The 20,901-nt window shown below is 39.8% G+C and overlaps 1 protein-coding gene across 1 annotated transcript in view; it reads right to left on the bottom strand.

Annotated features, from left to right (window-relative positions):
* The window catches only part of ctnnbl1 (catenin, beta like 1), a 33,612-nt gene extending 17,622 nt beyond the window's left edge, over positions 1-15,990 (bottom strand). The window contains exons 1-11 of the mRNA XM_010891462.3: positions 15,823-15,990; positions 14,491-14,673; positions 14,257-14,363; positions 13,936-14,075; positions 12,634-12,731; positions 12,139-12,232; positions 11,436-11,527; positions 11,227-11,299; positions 10,652-10,710; positions 6,882-7,030; positions 5,086-5,267 (exon numbers count right to left, since the gene is read on the bottom strand). Of these exons, the coding sequence (XP_010889764.1) occupies positions 5,086-5,267; positions 6,882-7,030; positions 10,652-10,710; positions 11,227-11,299; positions 11,436-11,527; positions 12,139-12,232; positions 12,634-12,731; positions 13,936-14,075; positions 14,257-14,363; positions 14,491-14,673; positions 15,823-15,852 (1,207 nt within the window). The 5' untranslated portion in view covers positions 15,853-15,990. The remainder of the gene's footprint in view (positions 1-5,085; positions 5,268-6,881; positions 7,031-10,651; positions 10,711-11,226; positions 11,300-11,435; positions 11,528-12,138; positions 12,233-12,633; positions 12,732-13,935; positions 14,076-14,256; positions 14,364-14,490; positions 14,674-15,822) is intronic.
* Between the last annotated feature and the right edge of the window lie 4,911 nt (positions 15,991-20,901).

Here is a 20,901-nt window from a genome sequence, read left to right as displayed (position 1 = left end):
CATGTAGTAACCACACTATAACATCATAAAACAATGTTTGCATATTGCACTTTATTTTAGATCAGTCATTACAGTCATTATATATTCTTAGGATAAATGCGGAATCTTTGGCTAACAAAAACGATCTTCCATAACTCATTGCAATACATTTCTGCACAGTGCCGTGACCCTGAAACCACAATACACACTGTGGGTTAGGTATACGGTTTCAGCCCTAGTATTTCTCCTGAATGTTGACTACCATTGTAATCTAATGTCAAGTGGACGGCCCATCTACAGTGACATGAGGCACGCAACTTCCAGCGACACTACTTTGCCAACACAACCAGAGAGGTAATTGCAGTCAGCACCTTGCCGCCACTATGGGAAGTTATTGATCGCTCCAGGGCACTCCCCGAATACAGAATATAATACACAGCAAATTTAGGGGTAGCTGACATTGGGTGCATAGGATCGATGGAGATTAAGACACACCATCCGGTGAGGGGGCGTTGTTAGATTACTGATGTCAGGGAGACGCTGCCTTCACCTCGCGCTTTACGCAGTTCACCACAAATAACAACATGTTTGATTTTCAGTAATTGCACAAAGCACCTGTCTACCCAAACATGGTTGGTCTACTATTTAGGGGGTATGTTAGGCGAAATGCTTTCAAAGACATGGATTGTCTTCATTAACCATTTTTCTAGTGTACTAATGCTCCAAGTGCCAATGTAATTACTGCAGGAAAAAGGGTGAATGTGCTTAATTAGTGAATTATGGCTGATTAAATCTATTGTCAATAATTTATCCAACTCTCTCCTTGACACGATTCAATAAAACATCACAAAAACCAGTTTTAATCAGTAAGTCAAATACAGCTCCCTGTGCACACTAACAAGCCATTAGCCAAACAAAATGTCTGTCAGTTAACTTAAATTCAGATTAATGTGTGTTAATAGACTTGTGTAACTGGTAAAGAAAATAGCTGACAAAGACTGATAGCACCAGAGCAGGTGATATACGCAAATTACCCCATGAACATCACTTTTACTCAGCCAACTACAAGCAAACCACTAAAGAGCACAAAAGCACAATGTTATATCAAATAGTGACAAGACTCATACCAAAGGAGCATGTAATGACAACGGTATAACCCCATATCACAATATGGCAAAGACAAAATGGCCAAATGTTAATTAAACAATGCAAAACCTTTTTAGTTGAAAATCTATTTGCGTTTTCAAAGGAACATCACAAGAATTGAAGATCAGATCACAGTATTGGCCTTGTGTGTCTCACTAACTGATAGACCAGCAAGTTGTTGCTCCTAGTGGTTTCTCAGTGAGTTATCAAAAGCAGTATCATGCTTGACAAGCTGTAAAGGGAAAATACATGTGGACATTAGTTTTTCCAGTCTCCCAACATAACTGAGTCCTTGGACGTGTTCCGGATATAATGATGTACCACAGCAATATTTCTGAAATATCACATCAAGAAAGTTTGACCAATTATATCATTTGCTGATTTAGCCTGCAGTCTGACCTAAAAATGAATGAAGTCATCAGTCATGTCATGTGGCAATTATTGGCCTGTGTTATGCAGAGTGCTGGATCACACCAGTGGGCAGATATGGGTTTCTTTGTTCAATAGAGCCATTGGTCTCATCAATGTTCCTATATCCACTAAGGCATCGCAGAATAGGTTGGCTTATTTTCTCTGGCTTTCTAAAGACTACAGCTTGATGGGAGTCCTGTTCTCAACCTGGAAGGTAGGGTTTTGAAAACGGGGCGCTCTAGAGAGCTCGCTAGTCTTTTTGAGCAAAACAATCATTGCTTCTGATGATTCCCTTATTACAACAAGAGCTGGACATCACTATGAATTCTAGATTTTGTGATTTGCTCATAAACAGGAAACGCAGATGGCCCATTTCAACCAGTCAAATGCATAAACTCTCATATTGGCATTGCTTGAGGAAATAAAAAAATTGTTATGGCAACATGTTATGTTAAAACCATATAAAGAAATTTCAATAATACAGGCAAATGGCGCAGCTGTGACATTTCTCTTGACTTGGTTTGTGATGGGAGGACCGGCATGTTGCACATCGCCGGTAGAACTGATCAGAGAACATGTACATACACACCACCTCCTAATCTCTAGTGCACGCAACTGCAGCAGAGAATGACAACCTTAAATGCTTTTCATATTGCAGCCCCTGCAGCACAGAGTGGCGGACAAGTGAAAAACATTAACGAGGAAGAAAAACCAGCCTGTGGCGAATAGACTCAGTCAAGCGTGGGGATCATAGTCATGGGAGAGGAACTTCAAGCAACTTCATGTTCTAGTCCAATGGAACCACAACAAGGATGACCCAGTTTGACCAAAAACATTATATTGGGATAGTATTTCTAACAACATTTCACTATTGTAAATGACAGTATTACATTATTGTGTGATAGTCAGTCGTATATTTCCAGTACTGTTCCTTTAAAGCTTGCTCTTTATCTCTTAAACAGTTAGCCAAATAATTTCCAGCAGTATTATTTACAGTACTGATCAAAACTTGATCTCATAGCTCTCTTCTCCCTCTGTAGCAGAGATATGTTGAGGAACGTTTGGAAAAATCTAATGACAATAAAATGAAAGTACAAAAACGATATAAAGATTAGTGACCATCAACACATCTACAATACAGACCAAAATGGCACCTTAGTAGTATAATAATATCTTGTTATGCAGCTAGCAATTACCAACAATAACTACTGCTAGATTAGAAGCAGTGTGGTACTGATCACAAAAAACTTTCACCACTGTTCCCATTATTAGCTTGCAAAACATAATCCCCCACCAGCAGTAAATGTAGAATGTTATACATTTACCTCTTTAGGACAGGGAAAACAAAGTGCAGAAAGATTAGCTATTTTGCATAACCCCACAATACCATTAGACATAATACCATTAGAAGTGTTCATCACTGAAAAATATAAATGACTGTTTGAAACCATTTCAAGCATAATCAAAGAGAGAAGTACTTGAGAATTGTTGAGATCTCTTATTTTACAGTTAATGTAAATTATCCAAAAAACCATAATATAAAGAAACATTTTCACATGGTGTAGCTGTATTATTATTATTCATCGTTACAAAGGTTATTTTTCCAATCATCATTTTCCAATTCTTCCTTATTAACACAGTTACGGGTAAATCTATATTAATTAAATCCCTTTTTGACAAAATCAATGAAACCATCCATCCATATTCATCTATTGTTGAAGTAATGCCTTCATTAAAATTAGTTTTTCTTTTTTGATTAAAAAAAAAAGGCATCTGGCATTGCGGCCAAATAACTCCACCTTTGACTCAATGGTCCAGAGCACGTTGGTCCAGTAATCTTTACCCAGGTTTTGACTGGGAACTATCACTGTTGATATAAGAGGCGAAGACATGACAGCAGAGACATGGCAGACGTCCACTCCACCAACCATGGACGCTTCTGTGCTAATTACCACCACAGTCTGACAGACCCAAGGCACTTTTGGAATGCCAGTAACAAAAAGTAAAGTCACAATAGCACAGCAACACTACAAGGTTGTTCAAATGCCCAACACAAAAATATATACATTTGAGATCATCTGCCATTCAGGAGACCAACAGAAGATATATAAAGACAAAAAATTCAAATGTATTACTTGAATTCCCACCAAAACCCTTCAAAAATAATTAATTATTTGACAGTTCCAGTGAAATGGTGTGTGCTGTTATTCAGCACATTTTCAATTGATAGTTTATCTTCATCTACTGTCCAACTTCAGTATTTATTTTAATTGTTATCCTCTTAATTTCAATTAAAATTGCTAACAGAACTTAAAAACGTATGATTCATGACATTCTGCAAAGATCCTCTGCAATACTTCTCATAACATCTTAGCTAATTATCTTATTATGTATGCAAATGGTTTCCTGACATTTCCAAGCCATTGGGTCTCAGTATATTTTCAGAGGCGATTTCATGGGGATCAATCTCTCCACTTATACTAGAGAAAGAAATATTTAGAGAGTCCTTGGCCTCTTAAATACTTAAACTCTCATTTGTAACAGCTGATACTAATTAATCTTTGACTGCATTGTGTTATTCTTGACAGCCACTTTTCATCCTCCATTTTTCAATTACTAAAGCAAAGGAGGAAACAGTCACATATACTGTCACATACTATGATAAATCTTATGGTAATGTGGAAATACTACGCCACTGAAGCAATAACAGAAGTATTCTATTAATGATAATGCTGTATCATTCAGGAATGGTGCAAATATAATTAAGACTATTTATAATTGGTTTCCATGCAAAATTATGAATAAAACGCAAAAGGCTATAAGGAAACAAATATAACGACTACTTCGCATCAACTTCAGTAAATAAGCCTTTTAGGTCAAGAAATCATGCAATGCATGTAAATGGTTACTATAGACCAAGTCTACACAACTAGCTTGAGTACATTATTTCATAGCCTACAAGTCCTGCACAAGCCCACAATTACTCGAAGCATTAAAAGCTGCACACAACCCAGCAGCATAACCATACTTCATGCCTGTCTGACTTGGCTGTGACTAGTGGGAGGTCCATCAGAGGCAGCACCAGGGGGATAAGCTTTAGCAGGCCCTGTTATCTCAGGCTTCCTATTCTGCTGTTTCTGCAGGTCTCGGGTTAATTAATTCCGTCCCCCAGATGAAGGAGACAGAAAGGAAGCCAATTTGTTCACCTTGGGTAGGCTGTCCAGACCTATGAAATAATTAATGAGGGGGAAATGTTTTCCTGTTGGTCGACCACATCATCAAAATGGGGATGGGGAGAGGTGGCTGATTGCTGCTTTCATTTTTTGTAATTTATTTATTTCAGAACATACTTTTTTTTTTTTTGGACAGAGATTTTCTGAAGGCTAGATTACATAAAAAAACAGACAAAAACACCATGAAACAAACTAATTGGTAAAATTGTGTTTGGGCTACAGGAATTGGACAAATGTGTTTGTCACAAGGAAATCAGACAAAGACATAATATAACTGTTTATCAAGGAAATGTGGAGTATACAGAAATGAGCAAACCTTCATGTTCTTTGTCCGCAGTCCCAGCTTTCCTCATCTTTTTAGGTGTTTTCATGAACAAGGGGAAGATGGTCCTCAGACCCAGGATGTCCACAAACTTGTGGCAGTTGTCAGACCCCTCCAGGCCAATCATGCCATGGTCTAAGACCTTCAGAGCGCTGGTACGAGACATTTTCTTTTCCCTGGGAAGAGGCACATAAATGATCTCATGCAAACAGCTCTCTCAAAGTAAAGGTATGTTGCAAGGTCATGGTCTGCTGCCAGGCACACAGATTAAGGAACCTAGCGATACGGTTTCCCTTTCCCAAATAACTTTTCTTTAGGATAACTCCTTGCTAGAAATAGTTCATCCCTACATAACCAATTCCGAAATACACTTCTCTAAAGGAGAATTTAGCTTTACCATTTAATCAATACACAGAACTCCCAAGATTCCATGCCTACTAATGAGTTGAGGGGGTGGATTTTGGAACATGTCAATGTACAAACATCATGCCTAAGATGGAACGTAACTTATGATTGCATCCTTCTAGGTTACTGGCAATAACAGCCGGGCACTATCAAGCCAAGACTGTGCAAAGCCGTCCCCAAGGCAAAGGGTGGCAACTTTGAAAAATCTAAATTATAAATATATTTAGATTTGTTTCCAATTTTTTTGGTTACTGCATAAGTTTTGTGTATTCACTATTATTCTATAATGTGGAAAACAGTAAGAAAGAAAGAAATACCATCTAATGATTCAATGATTTAAACTTTTGACCGAAACAGTATGTAAATGTGAACATTTTTCAGATTTATTTTGGTTTATTGTTATGGAATACTGTGTAGATTAACGAGGAAAAAATATATTTCATCCATCGAATAGTGTTAACAAACTAGAAAAATTTAAGTGGTCTGAGTATTTCCCATATGCATTGTACATTAACTAGCTGTACATTGAACTGCGTAGGGCAAATCACTAAAATCAATGTTTTAGCGACCACCCTGATATAAGCTGCATAAGCTAAGCTAGCTAACTTTAGCGACCCACATTAGTTGATGGATCCACCCTAGTTGATGGAAATCACTGGCCATGAAGAGCAGGGTTGAAGTCTTACAGTGACAAAACTTAAAGCAGCAATGTGATTTTCACAGAAGGGGCGTTTTGAAAGCTAGGATGCAACCGTAAGCTAAACGATTTACAGTGCTGGCATGGTGGATGGACGTGAACGCATGACAATTGATGTAGGGTCAAATTACCCTTTAAAAGAATGTTTTGCATTGCTATAATTAGATATGGATTTTAGTTTTAATCAGGGTGTCTGCCAGGTGTTGGCTTGATGATTAGAGGCTGTGCATGGAGTGTTTCATAAATGTCTGTAATGTCTCTTTATTGCTCTTTAAGGTCACTCCAGCACAACGTTTGTTGATTGATTCGACTGCCAGCTGAACAGACCCAGAGACGTGATGTGCGAACAAAGACATTTCTCACTGCTGCTACAGACTAGGGTGCATGTGTACCTTCTGATAAACTTTGTTGGCTGTTAAGGCTAACTTCAAAGATGTTAATGTACATATATCCAGACAGCCGACAACACATCACCAAACAGAATTAAAAGGGAAAGTTGATAATTAAAAAGCCCTACACACTGTGCACAAATCTAAACTGAACGCACAAACTAAGTTCTAAATTCAATTTAGATTTACATGTGGTTGAGATCTTTTTTGTTGTTGTTGCCGAAAATACAGATATTAAAACTGAGCTGTGTGTTGCAAGACCCATTTGGTAAGTATGTGTTAAACATCATGGTACCTACCTAAGCATGAGGTTCATGAGCTGCAGACCTTCTCCCCTGAGGAAGCGGTCTCGGTTGGCAGCCAACATCAGGCAGGAGCACAGGGCATCAAACAGGTTCTCCATCATCTCCTGCTCCTCTGCCGTGGCTGGGTTGTGGCGCTTGAACACCTGAAGAATGGAACCCAGTGCTACTGTCCATCACCAGAGAATTGACTTGGCCAGGAAAACTTACAATAAAATAACATTTTTGCTTGTTTGGCTAAACAGCATTTGAAGAGTAAGTGTAATTAAATTTTAGGCTGTATATGACAAACACCGTATGGTCAAAAGTATGTGGACACCCGATCATCACACCTGCAGTGGATGTAAAAAGTCCACACACCCCTGTGAAAATGGCAGGATTTGGTGATGTGAAAGAATGAGACAAAGATAAATCATGTCACAAACATTTTCCACTTTTAATGTGATCTATAATGGGAACAATTCAATTGAAAAACAAAGTGAAATGTTCGAGGGGGGAATGAAAAAAAAAAAAACTTACAATCACCTGGTTGCTTAAGGGTGCACACCCTCTTATAACTGGGGATGTGGCTGTGTTCAGAATTAACCAATCACATTCAAACTCTTGTTAAATAGAAGTCACTACACACCTGCCATCATTTAAAGTGACTCTGATTAATCACAAATAAAGTCCAGCTGTTCTAGTAGGATTTCCCCGACATTTTTCTCAGAGCAAAAGCCATGGTCTGCAGAGAGTTTCCAAAGCATCAGTGGGATCTCATTATGGAAAGATATCAGTCAGGTGAAGGGGTACAAAATAACTTCCAATGCATTAAATATACCACGAAACACAGTGAAGACAGTCATCATTAAGTGGAGAAAATATGGCACAACAGAGACATTACCAAAATTGATGAAAAGACATGAAGAAAACTGGTCAGGGAGGCTTCCAAGAGGCCTACAGCAACATTAAAGGAACTACAGGAATTTCTGGCAAGTACTGGCTGTGTGCTACATGTGATAACAATCTCCCGTATTCTTCATATGAATGGGCTATGGGGTAGGGTCGCAAGACGGAAGCCTTTTCTTACAAAGAAAAACATCCAAGCCCGGCTATAGTTTGCAAAAACAAACATCAAGTCCCCCAAAAGCAGAAGATGTGTTATGGTCTGATGAAACCAAGGTTGAACTTTTTGGCCATAATTCCAAAAGGTATGTTTGGCACAAAAACAACACTGCACATCACCCGAAGAACACCATACCCACAGCGAAGCATGTTGGTGGTAGCATCATGCTTTGGGGCTGTTTATCTTCATCTGGAACCGGGGCCTTAGTCAGGGTGGAGGGAATTATGAACAGTTCCAAATACCCAGCAATTTTGGCACAAAACCTTCAGGCGTCCGTTAGAAAGCTGAAGAAGTAGTTCACTTTTCAGATGACAACAACCCAAAGCACACATCCAAATCCACAAAAGCATGGCCTCACCAGAAGAAGATTAACGTTTTGGAATGGACCAGCCAGAGCCCAGTTCTGAATCCAATTGAACATCTGTGGGGTGATCTGAAGAGGGCTGCGCACAGGCGATATCCTCACAAGCTGACAGATTTGGAGCACTTTTGCAAAGAAGAGTGGGCAAATATTGCCACGTCAAGATGTGCCATGCTAATAGACTCCTACCCAAAAAAACTGAGTGCTGTAATAAATCAAAAGGTGCTTCAACAAAGTATTAGTTTAAGGGTGTGCACACTTATGTAACCAGGTTGTGAGTTTTTTATTTTTCCCCCTCAAAGATTTCAGTTTGGTTTTAAATTGAATTGTTCACGATATACGTCACATTAAAGGTGGAAAAAGTTCTCACATGATTTATCTTTGTCAGATTTTTTTACATTACAAGAACCTGGCATTTTAACAGGTGTTCAGACTTTTATATCCACTGTACATGACCTTTTTGAATATGCCAATCTAAAACGATGGGCTTTAATATGCAGCTGGCCCCCTGTTTGCAACTAGAAAAGAAACAAGATTTTGGAATGGGTGCCCATTCAGCCAAAAGAACAATTTCAAAATCAGGCGCTGATATTGGAAGGCCTGGCTCAAAATCGCTGTTCCAATTCATCCCAAAGGAGTTCAATGGGGTTGAGGTCAGGGCTCTGGGCAGGACACTTAAGTTCCTCCACACCATACTCATCGAACCATGCCTTTCTGGACTCGCTTTGTGTACAGGGGCACAGTCATGCTGGAATAGGAAAAGGCCTCCCCAAACTGTAGTTTCAAAATTGGAAGCACCCAATTGTTTAAAATGCCTTTGTATCCTGTAGCATTAAGAGTACCCTTCACTGGAACTAAGAGGCCTACACCAAACCCTGAAACACAGCCCCGGACCATTATCCCTCCACCAAAATTTACAGTAGGCACAATGCATTCCGGTAGGTAGTGTTCTCCTGGCATCCGCCACACCCAGATTCCTCCATCAGAAGGCCAGATAGCAAAGTGTGATTCATCACTCCAGAGAACACATTTCCACTGCTAGAGTCTGGTGGCGGTGTGCTTTACACCACTCCAGCCAATGCTTGGCATTGCGCATATTGATGTGAGGCTTGCATACAGCTGCTCAGCCATGGAAGCCCATTTTGTGAAGCTCCCAATGCACAGACCTTGTGCAGATGTTACTTCCAGAGGCAGTTTGGAACTCTGTGGTGAATGATGCAACAGATGATGGGACGATTGTTACACGCTACATGCTTCAGCCCTCGGCGGCCCTGTCGAGGGCTGAAGCATGAGAGAGAGTTTGCATGGTCAACCACTTCAAGTACAACACTTACAGCAGATCTAGTAGGGCCAAAATTTCACAAACTGACTTGTGGCAAAGTTGGCATCCTATGGCGGTGCCACGTTTAAAGTCAATGAGCTCTTCAGTACAACCCATTGTACTGGCAATGTTGTCTATGGAGATTTCATGACCATGTGCTGGATTTTAAGCAACTGTGAGCAATGGGTGTGGCTGATACACATTAACTCAACAATTAGTAGGGGTGTCCACATACTCTATATGACCAGAAGTATCTAATAACTAGACCAGAATTAAACCAAAAGCAGTTAGCGCATTCAGAGTTAAGGATCCATTGAAGCAAATAAGAATATGTCAAGCATTAAATAAACTTCAGTAAATGAACGTCTTATTTGTTAAATAACTATGGCAAGATGTTTTTCAAATCCATTCCCTATAACTAATGATAATTATACATAAAAACAACTACTACTTACACACCATTTTAAAAGGGCACTGAGTAGAACCTTGCCTTTTAACGACTGAATTTAAACAATAACATGACTTGTGTCCTCCCCTCCTCTCCCGTTACAGAACGAAAATGGAATCAATAACTTGTTGGACTCTTTTTTTTACTATTAACAACTGAAATAGTTACTGATAAATAATGAATGTGTTCGGGTACATATTAAATGACTAGTCAGTTACAAAAAATATATTTAAAAACGGCTTGATATAGACAGCATAAAACCGCAGGCCTTGACTATGTAAAAGGTTATAATACTTAGCTAGATGAATCCTACATAAAAGCATAATTTAACACAGGTTGACTTTTCACGTGAGGAATAAGTGGTGACAAATAGATCACACCTGTGAAGAACAGTCAGTCTTATGAATTGCTGGAAATTCTACAAAGTGCTGTGAGAGACCAAGCCAGAGAGATGGATGAAACAGAGGAGCAGTAGAAATGTGAAAAGACAGGCGGTTAAAAAAATAAAAAAATAAATCACTAGGAGTCTTACAGAGAGCTGCTGCAGTAACACGTCAATCCCATCCAGCTCTCCTAAGAGCTCCCTGGTGCCTGGAAGTAGAGGGAGAAGAGGTGGGAGGGGAAATAGAAGGGGAGGATGCATGAACAGGGAAGGAGGGAGTATCGTTGGGTATGTGTGCGAGAGGAGGGGGAGAAAAAGAGAGAGAGAAAGAAACTGTTATGAGATTGTGGAACATAAACGTTGACAAACAGAGAGGCCGAGGGAGAAGATGAATCGATCCAGCTCTTGAGCTGCTTTATGCGACACAGCACAACAGACCAAGGCAGCTAAACTCACTCAGAGGGGGAGACAGAGAGGAAAATTAGACAGGACTCCAACAGAATATCAATGTGGCCCGGCCTATTACTGCTCTGGACCCAGTGTCTGTTTGTCATCCTGCAGCACTGAGCTACTTCCGAGCTACCCAAATGCTGACGAAGAGCACTTTAATTAGTAATGACCCTGTTCTACTTTGTCCCATAGCCAAAACAGACATACACGGCAATCACCTACGTTTATTTAACAACACCATGTTAGACTGAACTACAAAAGGGTTGTAAACTTACTGTCATTGTTTTGAAGTAAAATAGCCAAGATTTCACTGCAGTACAGCTTGTTAGCATCAAATGGAATCTTTGCCTGAAAAAGTGACACCATGAGCAATTGAAAGTCTATGCACTGTATGTATAGCTCCACAAAAGACAACAGTTACATTACATTTACTCAGCCGGCGAAAAAAAATAAACTACAGCATAATGTTCTTTCATATCCTCACCTTGATTCTCTTTAGCAACCACTGCATGAGTCCTTGCTGAGCTGCTTCTGTACACATGCCAGGACGAAATTCTGCCATGTTTTCAATGATGGCTGATGGAGAAAAATGGAAAAGAAGAAAGGCAAATTGACATCCAACAGTCCATACACTGAGAAGTGTAGAGGTCTCAGACACCTTTGCCAGTATTTGAAATATAAAGCCGTCTGAGACACCTGATATCTCACTCATTCAGCAAAAGGGCGGCAGAGTCCCAGTGGAAAGAAGAGAGACAGAGAAGGAGACAGAGAGAAGGGAAGAGACAAGGAAAGGGAGCGATGGAGAGTGAGTGAGTAAGACACACACAGAGAGTCAGAGAAATGGGGCTGCTGGAGGAGAAGCCTTTATCACTAATTCCAGCTGAGCAGACAGCATCCTGGAGGACATGAGCTTCTGAGCCCCAACGAGGCAACAGACAAAAGGCTTATTCAAGCCTGGAGAGCTGCCTTGATAAGACACAATCAAAACACTAGAAGCACTGGACCCAAATGTAATGAAATAATCTGAACGTGTTCCTTCCATGTGAATAGAGTGGAGAGCATACCACTTGATTCACATGTCTTAAAGACATAAGACAAAGATACGCCAGCTGCGGGCTTTTACCAAAATGGAAATACTCTCCATATTTTGTCCAATCATATGAACTCGTTGTGCACGTTGGTCTCACCTAACGTGTTGTAGACACCATCAGCTTCCTCCTTCACCTGCTCATCCAGCCTCTCCATGTTCTGCACCAGAAGGGCCACAACCTGTCCCTCCAGCTACAGAAAAGTCATAATTCAGGAAATCGCAGTGGTATGAAATAAATTGTCAAGAGTATGAGAATTAACTTCCGACATCGTATCCATTGTTAACTCATAGGTCAAGTAAGACCAGAGTGATTTGACCTTTGCCTTTTTGATCATTCTGAATGTCAGCAGACAACATGATGGCGCACTCAACCTTTCCCAGAAAACAGCCAATGACTGCTGCTGTCAGTGAGGCAAAGGGATGGTTAACACAAACCATATCAACTAAAGACATTGACATTAGCCAGGATTGGTTAAACTCTTTCAGATTATTTTTGTCAACATCAACATGGTTTAGGAAACAGGAGAAATAAAACATTGCAGATAACCATGCAAAATAACATGTTAACTCTATAGAAACAATTTAATCTCACCAAAGAGTCTATGAGTACTTCAGCCCCCTCCTCACTTTCATGAAGTGTATCGATGTCTGTCAGCTCTTGTAACAAATCAACCACTGCAATTGCAATATGTAGAAGAAGCTAAGGATTTTTACTGTGTGTATAGATTGTATCAATATAGTCGATTTATTATAGCTTCAGTTTATAATAATTACGTGATAGTAATAACAATAAATTACATAAATTAAAACCAATATACCAAAATTAAGAATCACTACGTTTTAATTGCGGGAGTGAAAGCCTGTCTGAAAGGAGACCAGAATCTGTTGTGTAATCAAGGAGGTTCAGGAGGACATCCCAAAAGTCAAGCTCAAAGTTCTGGGGACATGGAGGCACATAACATCACTTGACCTCCGGGCATATTGAGGGGCACTTCCAATTAATACACTGAAAAGTGACAACAAAGGTTCTAAATTAAATTGCGTTGAATTGGAATAGGAGACAGCGAGTCAATGCAGATATGCCAGGATGGTTTCCTCAATATAAATAGGAGGCTGACTGCACTGGTCTGGTTGTATTGGAGCTTCTGGTGACTCCTGCCAGGGATACTTTGCAGAATTGCAGTAATCCAGCCCTCAGCAGATAAAAGGCATGGACAGATTTATTTACATCAGACTACAAGGATGGTACACAGTTTGGCAACGTTCTTGCAAAGCATCTAGAATAACACACTACAGTTATTCAGTGCGGCTGTAAAACATCAGGGAAGAATCAAGTATTAAGTGTGTGGGATGTTCTGCCCTGCAATTGTAAGATGTATCATTGGAAAGTGTGGGCCAGGCACGGAGGAGGCCAAGAAATAGGGCCTCGGTTTTCGTGTGGTTCAATTGATGGAGGTTCGGCTTCTTCCAAGCTCATTGAGACAGGCACAATCATCAGAAGAACTTGGGGCAATTTTTTTATAAGTTGGGTGTCATCAGCATAGCAGTGAAATTATCCCTGCAGTCTGATGACATGACTACGGAGCGGGTGCAACTTCAGTTTCCGACTACGGTGCAACTTCAGTTTGCGACTACGGTGCAACTTCAGTTTCCGACTATGGTGCAACTTCAGTTTCCGACTATGGTGCAACTTCAGTTTCCGACTATGGTGCAACTTCAGTTTCCGAAGTTGCACAGCAACTTTTTCCCCAACACCTAGGATGGGAATGAGGTAAACCTAATTCAATATAACATGCAGAAAATAACATGTATTAAGTTTTTCTGCTTTCACAATAGCAAGTTAATGAAATCAAGATTTTTTTTTTTAGTAAGCAGTCATTGATGGAAAGGATATCAGTGTTCTCGTGGCTGAGTAAGCCCAGCAGAGAATGAACAGCATTAAGCTCTACCAAGAGGTGGTAGAGATCAGGCATGGTGGCAATGACATGCATCTCCTGGATTATGTCGTTCAGATCCAGCTCTGTTTCCATGAACCTAAACACAGGCATAATAAAGTATGTCATTCATAATGGTGGATGCAATGTAAAGTTATTGAAGACAACAGCAAATCAAGCTAGGAGACTTAGAAAGTAGGCCTATACTTTTATTAGACAAAAGCAGTTATATTGCCTGTTCAGGTAAAGTCAGAAGAGATGCTTCCATCTCATTAACTTACTTCTCTGGGTTATCGGGGAACTTTATCCTCAGCTCCTGATTTTTGTAGGACCTTTTCTCAAACGTTAGGATCATTTTCTTCACCGAACTTTCATCCACTGGTTCACCCTGTTTAATAAAGAAAAGAAAATACAACCAAAGTGCACTTTAGTGAAAAATAAAAACAGATGTTCAGAACTGGATCAGTACATACAGCAATGAATGACAACTATCACGTCAGTAATACTTTCCACACCTCCTGGTCATCTGCATCATCATCATCATCCATGAGTTTCTCCAGTATCCTCTTCCTGTCCCCAGTTGGGTCCTCGCTGTCTTCTCCCTCTAAATGTCTGGTAAGTTCTCTGCCCGTCTTCTTGCTTCTGTGGTCATCATCATCATCATCACCAGCACGTAGGCGCTTTGCTCCCCTGTCAGGCTACAATTTAAAAAAACAACCATACAGAGAATGGTTTAAAAGCTGGCAAAAAAAAAGCAAATACACTCTTCAGATGTAAATGTCACTTAATTTCTATGACACCTCAACACCTTTGTGGTGCTCAATTAAATTCAATTAGACTAACATAGTAAGATGGCTAAGATTCTATTGTTATTTTCTTTTCTCTGTTACTGTTTTGATAATAAAATCTAATACTTTATTTACTATATTTATACTACAGTTCAAAAGCTTGGGGTCACATAGAAATTGTCTTGTTTTTTAAAGAAAAGCAATTTTTCTTTAAAAAGGATATTCCATGCGAGAAATTGCATAGGCACTGAAGATCTCGTACAACGATGTGTAGTACTCCCTTCACAGAACAGCGCAAACTGTCTCTAACCAGAATAGAAAGAGTGGGAGGTCCCACTGCACAACTGAGCAAGAGGACGAATAAATTAGGGTCTAGTTTGATAAACAGATACTCACAGGTCCTCAACTGGCAGCTTTATTAAACAGTACCCGCAAAATACCAGCCTCAACGTCAACAGCGAAGAGGCGACTCCGGGACGTTGGCCTTCCAGACAGAGTTGCAAAATCTCAGACTGGCCAATAAAAGATTAATATGGGCAAAAGAACACAGGCACCGGACAGAGGAAGAACTCTGCCTAGAAGGCCAGGGTCCCACAGTTGCCGCTTCACTGTTGAGCTGAAATGTATTTTCATGTCATTATTAACAACGTTATATTCATCTTCTCTCTATGGATATTATTACAGGTGAACTTCACATCTACGCTATTTATTTGGTCAAATCCCTAGCTAGGCTAGCGACATGCTAGCTCAACAATTTAGTTTAATTGTTAGTAAAGTACACTGGTAATGTCCGTATTGTAGCTAGCAATCGAATTAGTCAGTCAGCGAGGAATGCAAGCTAACTTCGATTTTCCACCAAATTACAATGATATTACAACATTCACACTGTCAAAACATTAGTTGCATTTAAGATATGTACAGTAGTTAGCTAATATAAAAAGTCAATGTACTGCCACAGCGCTATTTTGCTAGCTAAGCGGTTAGCTGACGCGGTAACGTTACCAAGCTTACTACCAGTCGGATCAAACACTAAGCATATCTAACAAGCGAGTAAAGTACCTGATAATTCAATAGTTCTCCTACGTCCATATTGAAAGGTTATCCAAAACGTTCAAAAATAAACCATTCAATGTTAAAACATCGTTATTCTGCAGCTACAGTTATCCACAATGCATGCTGGTTTCGCTTGCTTTGCCTAAGTCCCGCCCACTATCAGAGTTGCCAAACTAAACACCAATTTTCTAATAATTATTCTGTCAGACCACTAAAAACCCGCCTGGCTCCACTATTAACCCGGCGTCCACATTTTACACCCAAATGCATGAAACACTCCAATCTGGCAACGCTGCCAATTGCGGGCGCTTTACAGTTTTTCTTCTTTTGAATTTCCGGAAGGTTAGGCACTATTTGCTGCCTGTCTCAGGTCGGAGTGTGAATTGTCACTTTTTTGTCATTCCACAAATAGTGTACTCGTATTGTGTTGCGTATTGCTATAAACGAAGTTTACTAAGCTTTAATAACTGTGAATTTGCATTTGGCTAGAATTATTATCTTCCCCCATTTACATAAAATAAAAAATAGTCTTATCTTGAAATAATTTTATTATGATCAAGACCTAACAGAAATGTATTATATCAAGATAGCAGTGGAACTAAATAATATAGTTGGACTATTAGAAGTAAACTAATGATAGAATGATGGCATGGGTGAGGCAGCAGATCTCACAGTATAATTCACTGTTTTTAAACATTGTGCATTTGAAAGGGATGTGACCTGTCTAGGTCTATTCAGGCTCATACAGTTTCGAAATCGTCCAAATCCGCAACCATTCCAAAACCACCACACTCACCACCGTGCTTGAGTGCTGGTATGTGGCATTTACTATGCAATGTAATGTTTCCCACACATAAGTTCAACTTCTGACAAATTTGTCCATAGAAAATGTTTACACACACACACACACACACACACACACACATGAATATGCATATCATACATATTAATGGCATCATACATATTCCCCGCTGTTCGTAACTGTGCTTACAAGTCAACATCTCCTTTCATTTGAAAATCCATTGCCAACTGGTTAGAGGCGCTGTCCATACAGCACTATGGAGCTCTATCTGTTAATGTGGGAGAAGCTTGTCTAGTGCCTAGGCTCAGCCTCTGTAAGCTCCATAGGCACATCTGTTTTTTTGTACTGCTTGATTTTGACAGTTGTCTTGTTAAGTTGTTTTGCCTCCCATGCATCTTTGACTAACCCATTTCTTTAATGTGTTTTACTGGCGATGGACCGACCAATTGCACACTGCCTTTTGTGACTGCATCAGCATTAAGGAGAGGCAGATCTTAAGACAAAAAATTATTATAAAAAAAAAACAATGTACTACTATATTTTTCATTTACCTATTTCAAATTTTATTTCATTTAGAATTTTCACATGGCCCTAGGCATTCTGGGGCCATAGACGATTGCTTACTTTGCCTAATGGTAGCGACCGCTACCGGTCTTTTGATGGCGTTGTACCGCGGATTACTGTATGATCATTCCCCAGTCAGAAACCGTTAGTCAGCGGTGAAATCTGTGCCATGCTCAAAGCACAGACTTTCGCCTTCAACTCTGATTACTTGGCTGACATCAGTAGATTCCGTAGTCATCCACTGTGGTCAGACATTGCACTTCCTGCTAAAGCTCAGTAAACATGCACTTTTAAAATGTTTCTCAAGCTCTGATATTGTTTCACACCCTGTTACCGAAATTGTTGTAGAAGAGCCAAATTGCCATCTAAAAATAGGCCTATGTAGTTTTCATAGACAAAACCGTTATCCATTGATACCTCTTGATTTGTCATAACAATGTAAAAAAAAAAAAATGCTTAAAATCTTACATGTTCTTGCTTTAAGGTTATGAAGTAGTAACACAATACATACACAGTAATATGAAAAACAATAAAGAAATAATGTGGAATTGCATAAATAACATAATCTAGGCTATTTACAAGCCTACTCATATCCACCCTTCGCTAGTTCTCTCTCCACCTACAAAATTCATTTGCACTCTACATTTGAATTTGTACTGGTGGTAACTTTTGTAGAATTCAGTTTTTCATTACATGTGCCCTGCATAGCAGCTTACAAAATTGTAATTCCATCAACAAAGCTTTTTAATCGAAACATTTCTGAGATAGTATGGATAGTATGGAATGGAAAATCCCATTACATACATTTCAGGTATAAATATGCCTATGTACTTGATGATTTGTGTTTCTGATTCTGACCATGAAATACATACAGTGGATATAAAAAGTCTACACACCCTTGTTAAAATGCCAGGTTTTTGTGATGTAAAAGAATGAAGCAAAGATAATGGTGGCAGCATAATTTTTTCTTCAGCTGGAACCGGGGCCTTAGTCAGGGTGAACAGAATTATGAACAGTTCCAAATACCCAGCAATTTTGGCACAAAACTTTCAGGTGTCTGTTAGAAAGCTGAAGATTAAGAGGAAGTTCACCTTTCAGCACAACAACGACCCAGAGCAAGCATCCAAATCCACAAAAGCATGGCTTTGCCAGAAGAAGATTAACATTTTGGAATGGCCCAGCCAGAGCCCAGATCTGTATCCTATTGAACATCTGTGGGGTGATCTGAAGAGGCCTGTGTCAAGATGTGCCATGCTAATAGATTCCTACTCAAAAAGTGCTATAATATAATCAACAGTTGCTTCAACAAAGTATAAGTGTAAGGGTGTGCACACTTATGCAACCAGGTTATTGTGAGTTCTTAAAATTTTTCCCCCACAAAGATTTCAGTTTGGTTTTCAATTGAATTGTTCACATTATAGGTCACATTAAAGGTGGAAAATGTTCTGATATGATTTATCTTGGTCTCATTCTTTTGCATCACAAGATCCTGGCCTTTTAACAGGGGTGTGTAGACTTTTTATATGCACTGTATACACACACATGCACACCGTCACACTAAAATAATGCTCTATATGAGGATGAATTACATATTCCGTAGGAGCTCCACGCTAGTGTCTGTTATTTTAAATGAGAAATAAAGATTCAGCACCGGGCTGCATGTGAAACAAGCAGAAAATCACCTTTTAAATCAGAATTATTCAGAATTTATGAGTATTGTCTCCAGACCTCCTTCTTGCTGCCCTTCACTGTAACCAGAGATCAGTGACAGTAGTTTGGAAGCAACAACATCATAACTGGAGGCCATAGTGAACCAGTCAAGCTTGAAATCCCAGCAACACAGGGGAAAAGAAAGGAGATACGTGCAGTAAAAGTTTGATAACTGTCCATTAATAATACACAGATTTTGATAAAGCAAAATATGTACACTTAAAGATATGGCTGTTTTTACCAATCCAATTCCTGTCGAACCTTGTCAATAGACTGCTCACAGGGTTAGGATTCTGATGTGCCATTATGTTATTTAAATGTTACTACCCCTTTAAATGTAAACGTTAACCTAACATTTTAATCTAGCTAATGTTCACAAGAGATAAATAATATTCAAAATAATCCCCTGACAGGAAAAAATGCCTCAGTCTGTTAATATTGAGCTTCTTGGGTATCTTAGCAAAATTGTTAAGACAATAGCATCCATAGGAACAAACAACAGACAAAAGATAACAGACAAATCCATCATAGAGTACCATTACAGTGTCTGAGACTGAGAAGACTGTGCCATAGAGGGCTTCCAGGATTTTAACTTTCTGCCTTTAGGGATCCACATATGAGTAGATGGAGTCAGTCAAATGCAGGTACTGTAAAAACCAAAATAGGTCCCATGTGACATTTTTCTTCTGTCTTTTCAGCTGCAGTGCAGTTATCATGTGAGCAATGACTTTCAATGACCATTTGGCAAAAACTAGTAAAAAAAAAAAAAAACTTGAAATCAATCAACTCTCGTTTCCTCCTGAACCCCAAAGCTACCATTAATCTTCCCTGTTCAACAGAATGATTAGCTTGTACCATGATCCCTGAAGCTGCTGAGCCTTTTTACCCAGAGTCTGCTCACTGTGTTAATGACAACCCCCCCCCAAGTATTTGGGCTGTGCCGCTGGATGATTTCCATAGAATAATTTCCATTGAATGATCCATCCTTTCAAACAGAACAATAGAATTTCACACAAGCTGTGAGAGCTAATTACACTAATCTGCGAAGGTCACCAATGATTACATCACAGCAGAGCAGCTATTCTGAATGTGTCCAGCTCCACACTGTGAATATTTAACATATGTGGCTGGATTTTGTCAACTACAATGCACTGGTGGTCTCCAGTGTCAAATAGTGCAATCATGCATGTCACATTTAACCCTGAGATACCGCTTTCCACCTTCATCTAACATGTTATCCCTCTCCAAAACTACTATATGTATATGAAAAAGGTAGCAGTCTGGATCAGGAAACCAATTAGTGACAGGTATGACCACCATTTCCCTCATGCAGTGTAATTCATCCACGCATAGAACTGAACGGGCTGTTGATTGTGGCCAGTGGAACGTTTTCCCACTCCTCTTCAAAGGTTGTGCAATGTTGCTCGATATTGACGGGAACTGGAGGGCATTGTTGTACCTGTTGATCCAGAGCATCCCAAACATGCTCAATGTTTGACTTTGAGTGGCATCTATGAAGGGCACACTACTCCAGCATACAAAGGCCATCAAAGGTGAGCGATGCCTAACTGGAGTCAGGTCTAGACCCTGGTGAAAATGATTCCGCAGGTACAGAAACCAGAAGTGCAGGTCAGGCTGGAGTGGTAAACATGGGCTGAGGTTGTGAAGCCGGTAGGAGTTACTTCCGAATTCTCTAAAACAATGTTGGAGGTGAAATGAACACAAAACTATCTGACGACAGCTCTGGATGACATTCCTGTAAGTCTGCATGCCAACTGAACACTGCATCAAAAGGGGCGATATCTGTGTCACGCTCTGATTCCTTCCACCTATGATGTCTTTGTGGTCCACCCCCACCAGGTGTCTCTCATCTCTCCATTATCCTTTGTGTATTTAACCTGTGCCCTTCCCTTGTTCCCGTGCCATCCAAAGAAGATGTTCCTGAGCCAGTTCATCTCGTATCTCGTGCCAAGGGTCCTCGCGGTTTTCCTGTCTCCAGTTTGCTCCCA

This window comes from Esox lucius, chromosome 12, assembly GCF_011004845.1.
Source record: "Esox lucius isolate fEsoLuc1 chromosome 12, fEsoLuc1.pri, whole genome shotgun sequence".
In the NCBI taxonomy this organism is placed as follows: domain Eukaryota; kingdom Metazoa; phylum Chordata; class Actinopteri; order Esociformes; family Esocidae; genus Esox; species Esox lucius.
Note: the sequence above shows the minus strand (reverse complement) of the source record. Positions and strands in the feature narration are given on the sequence as shown.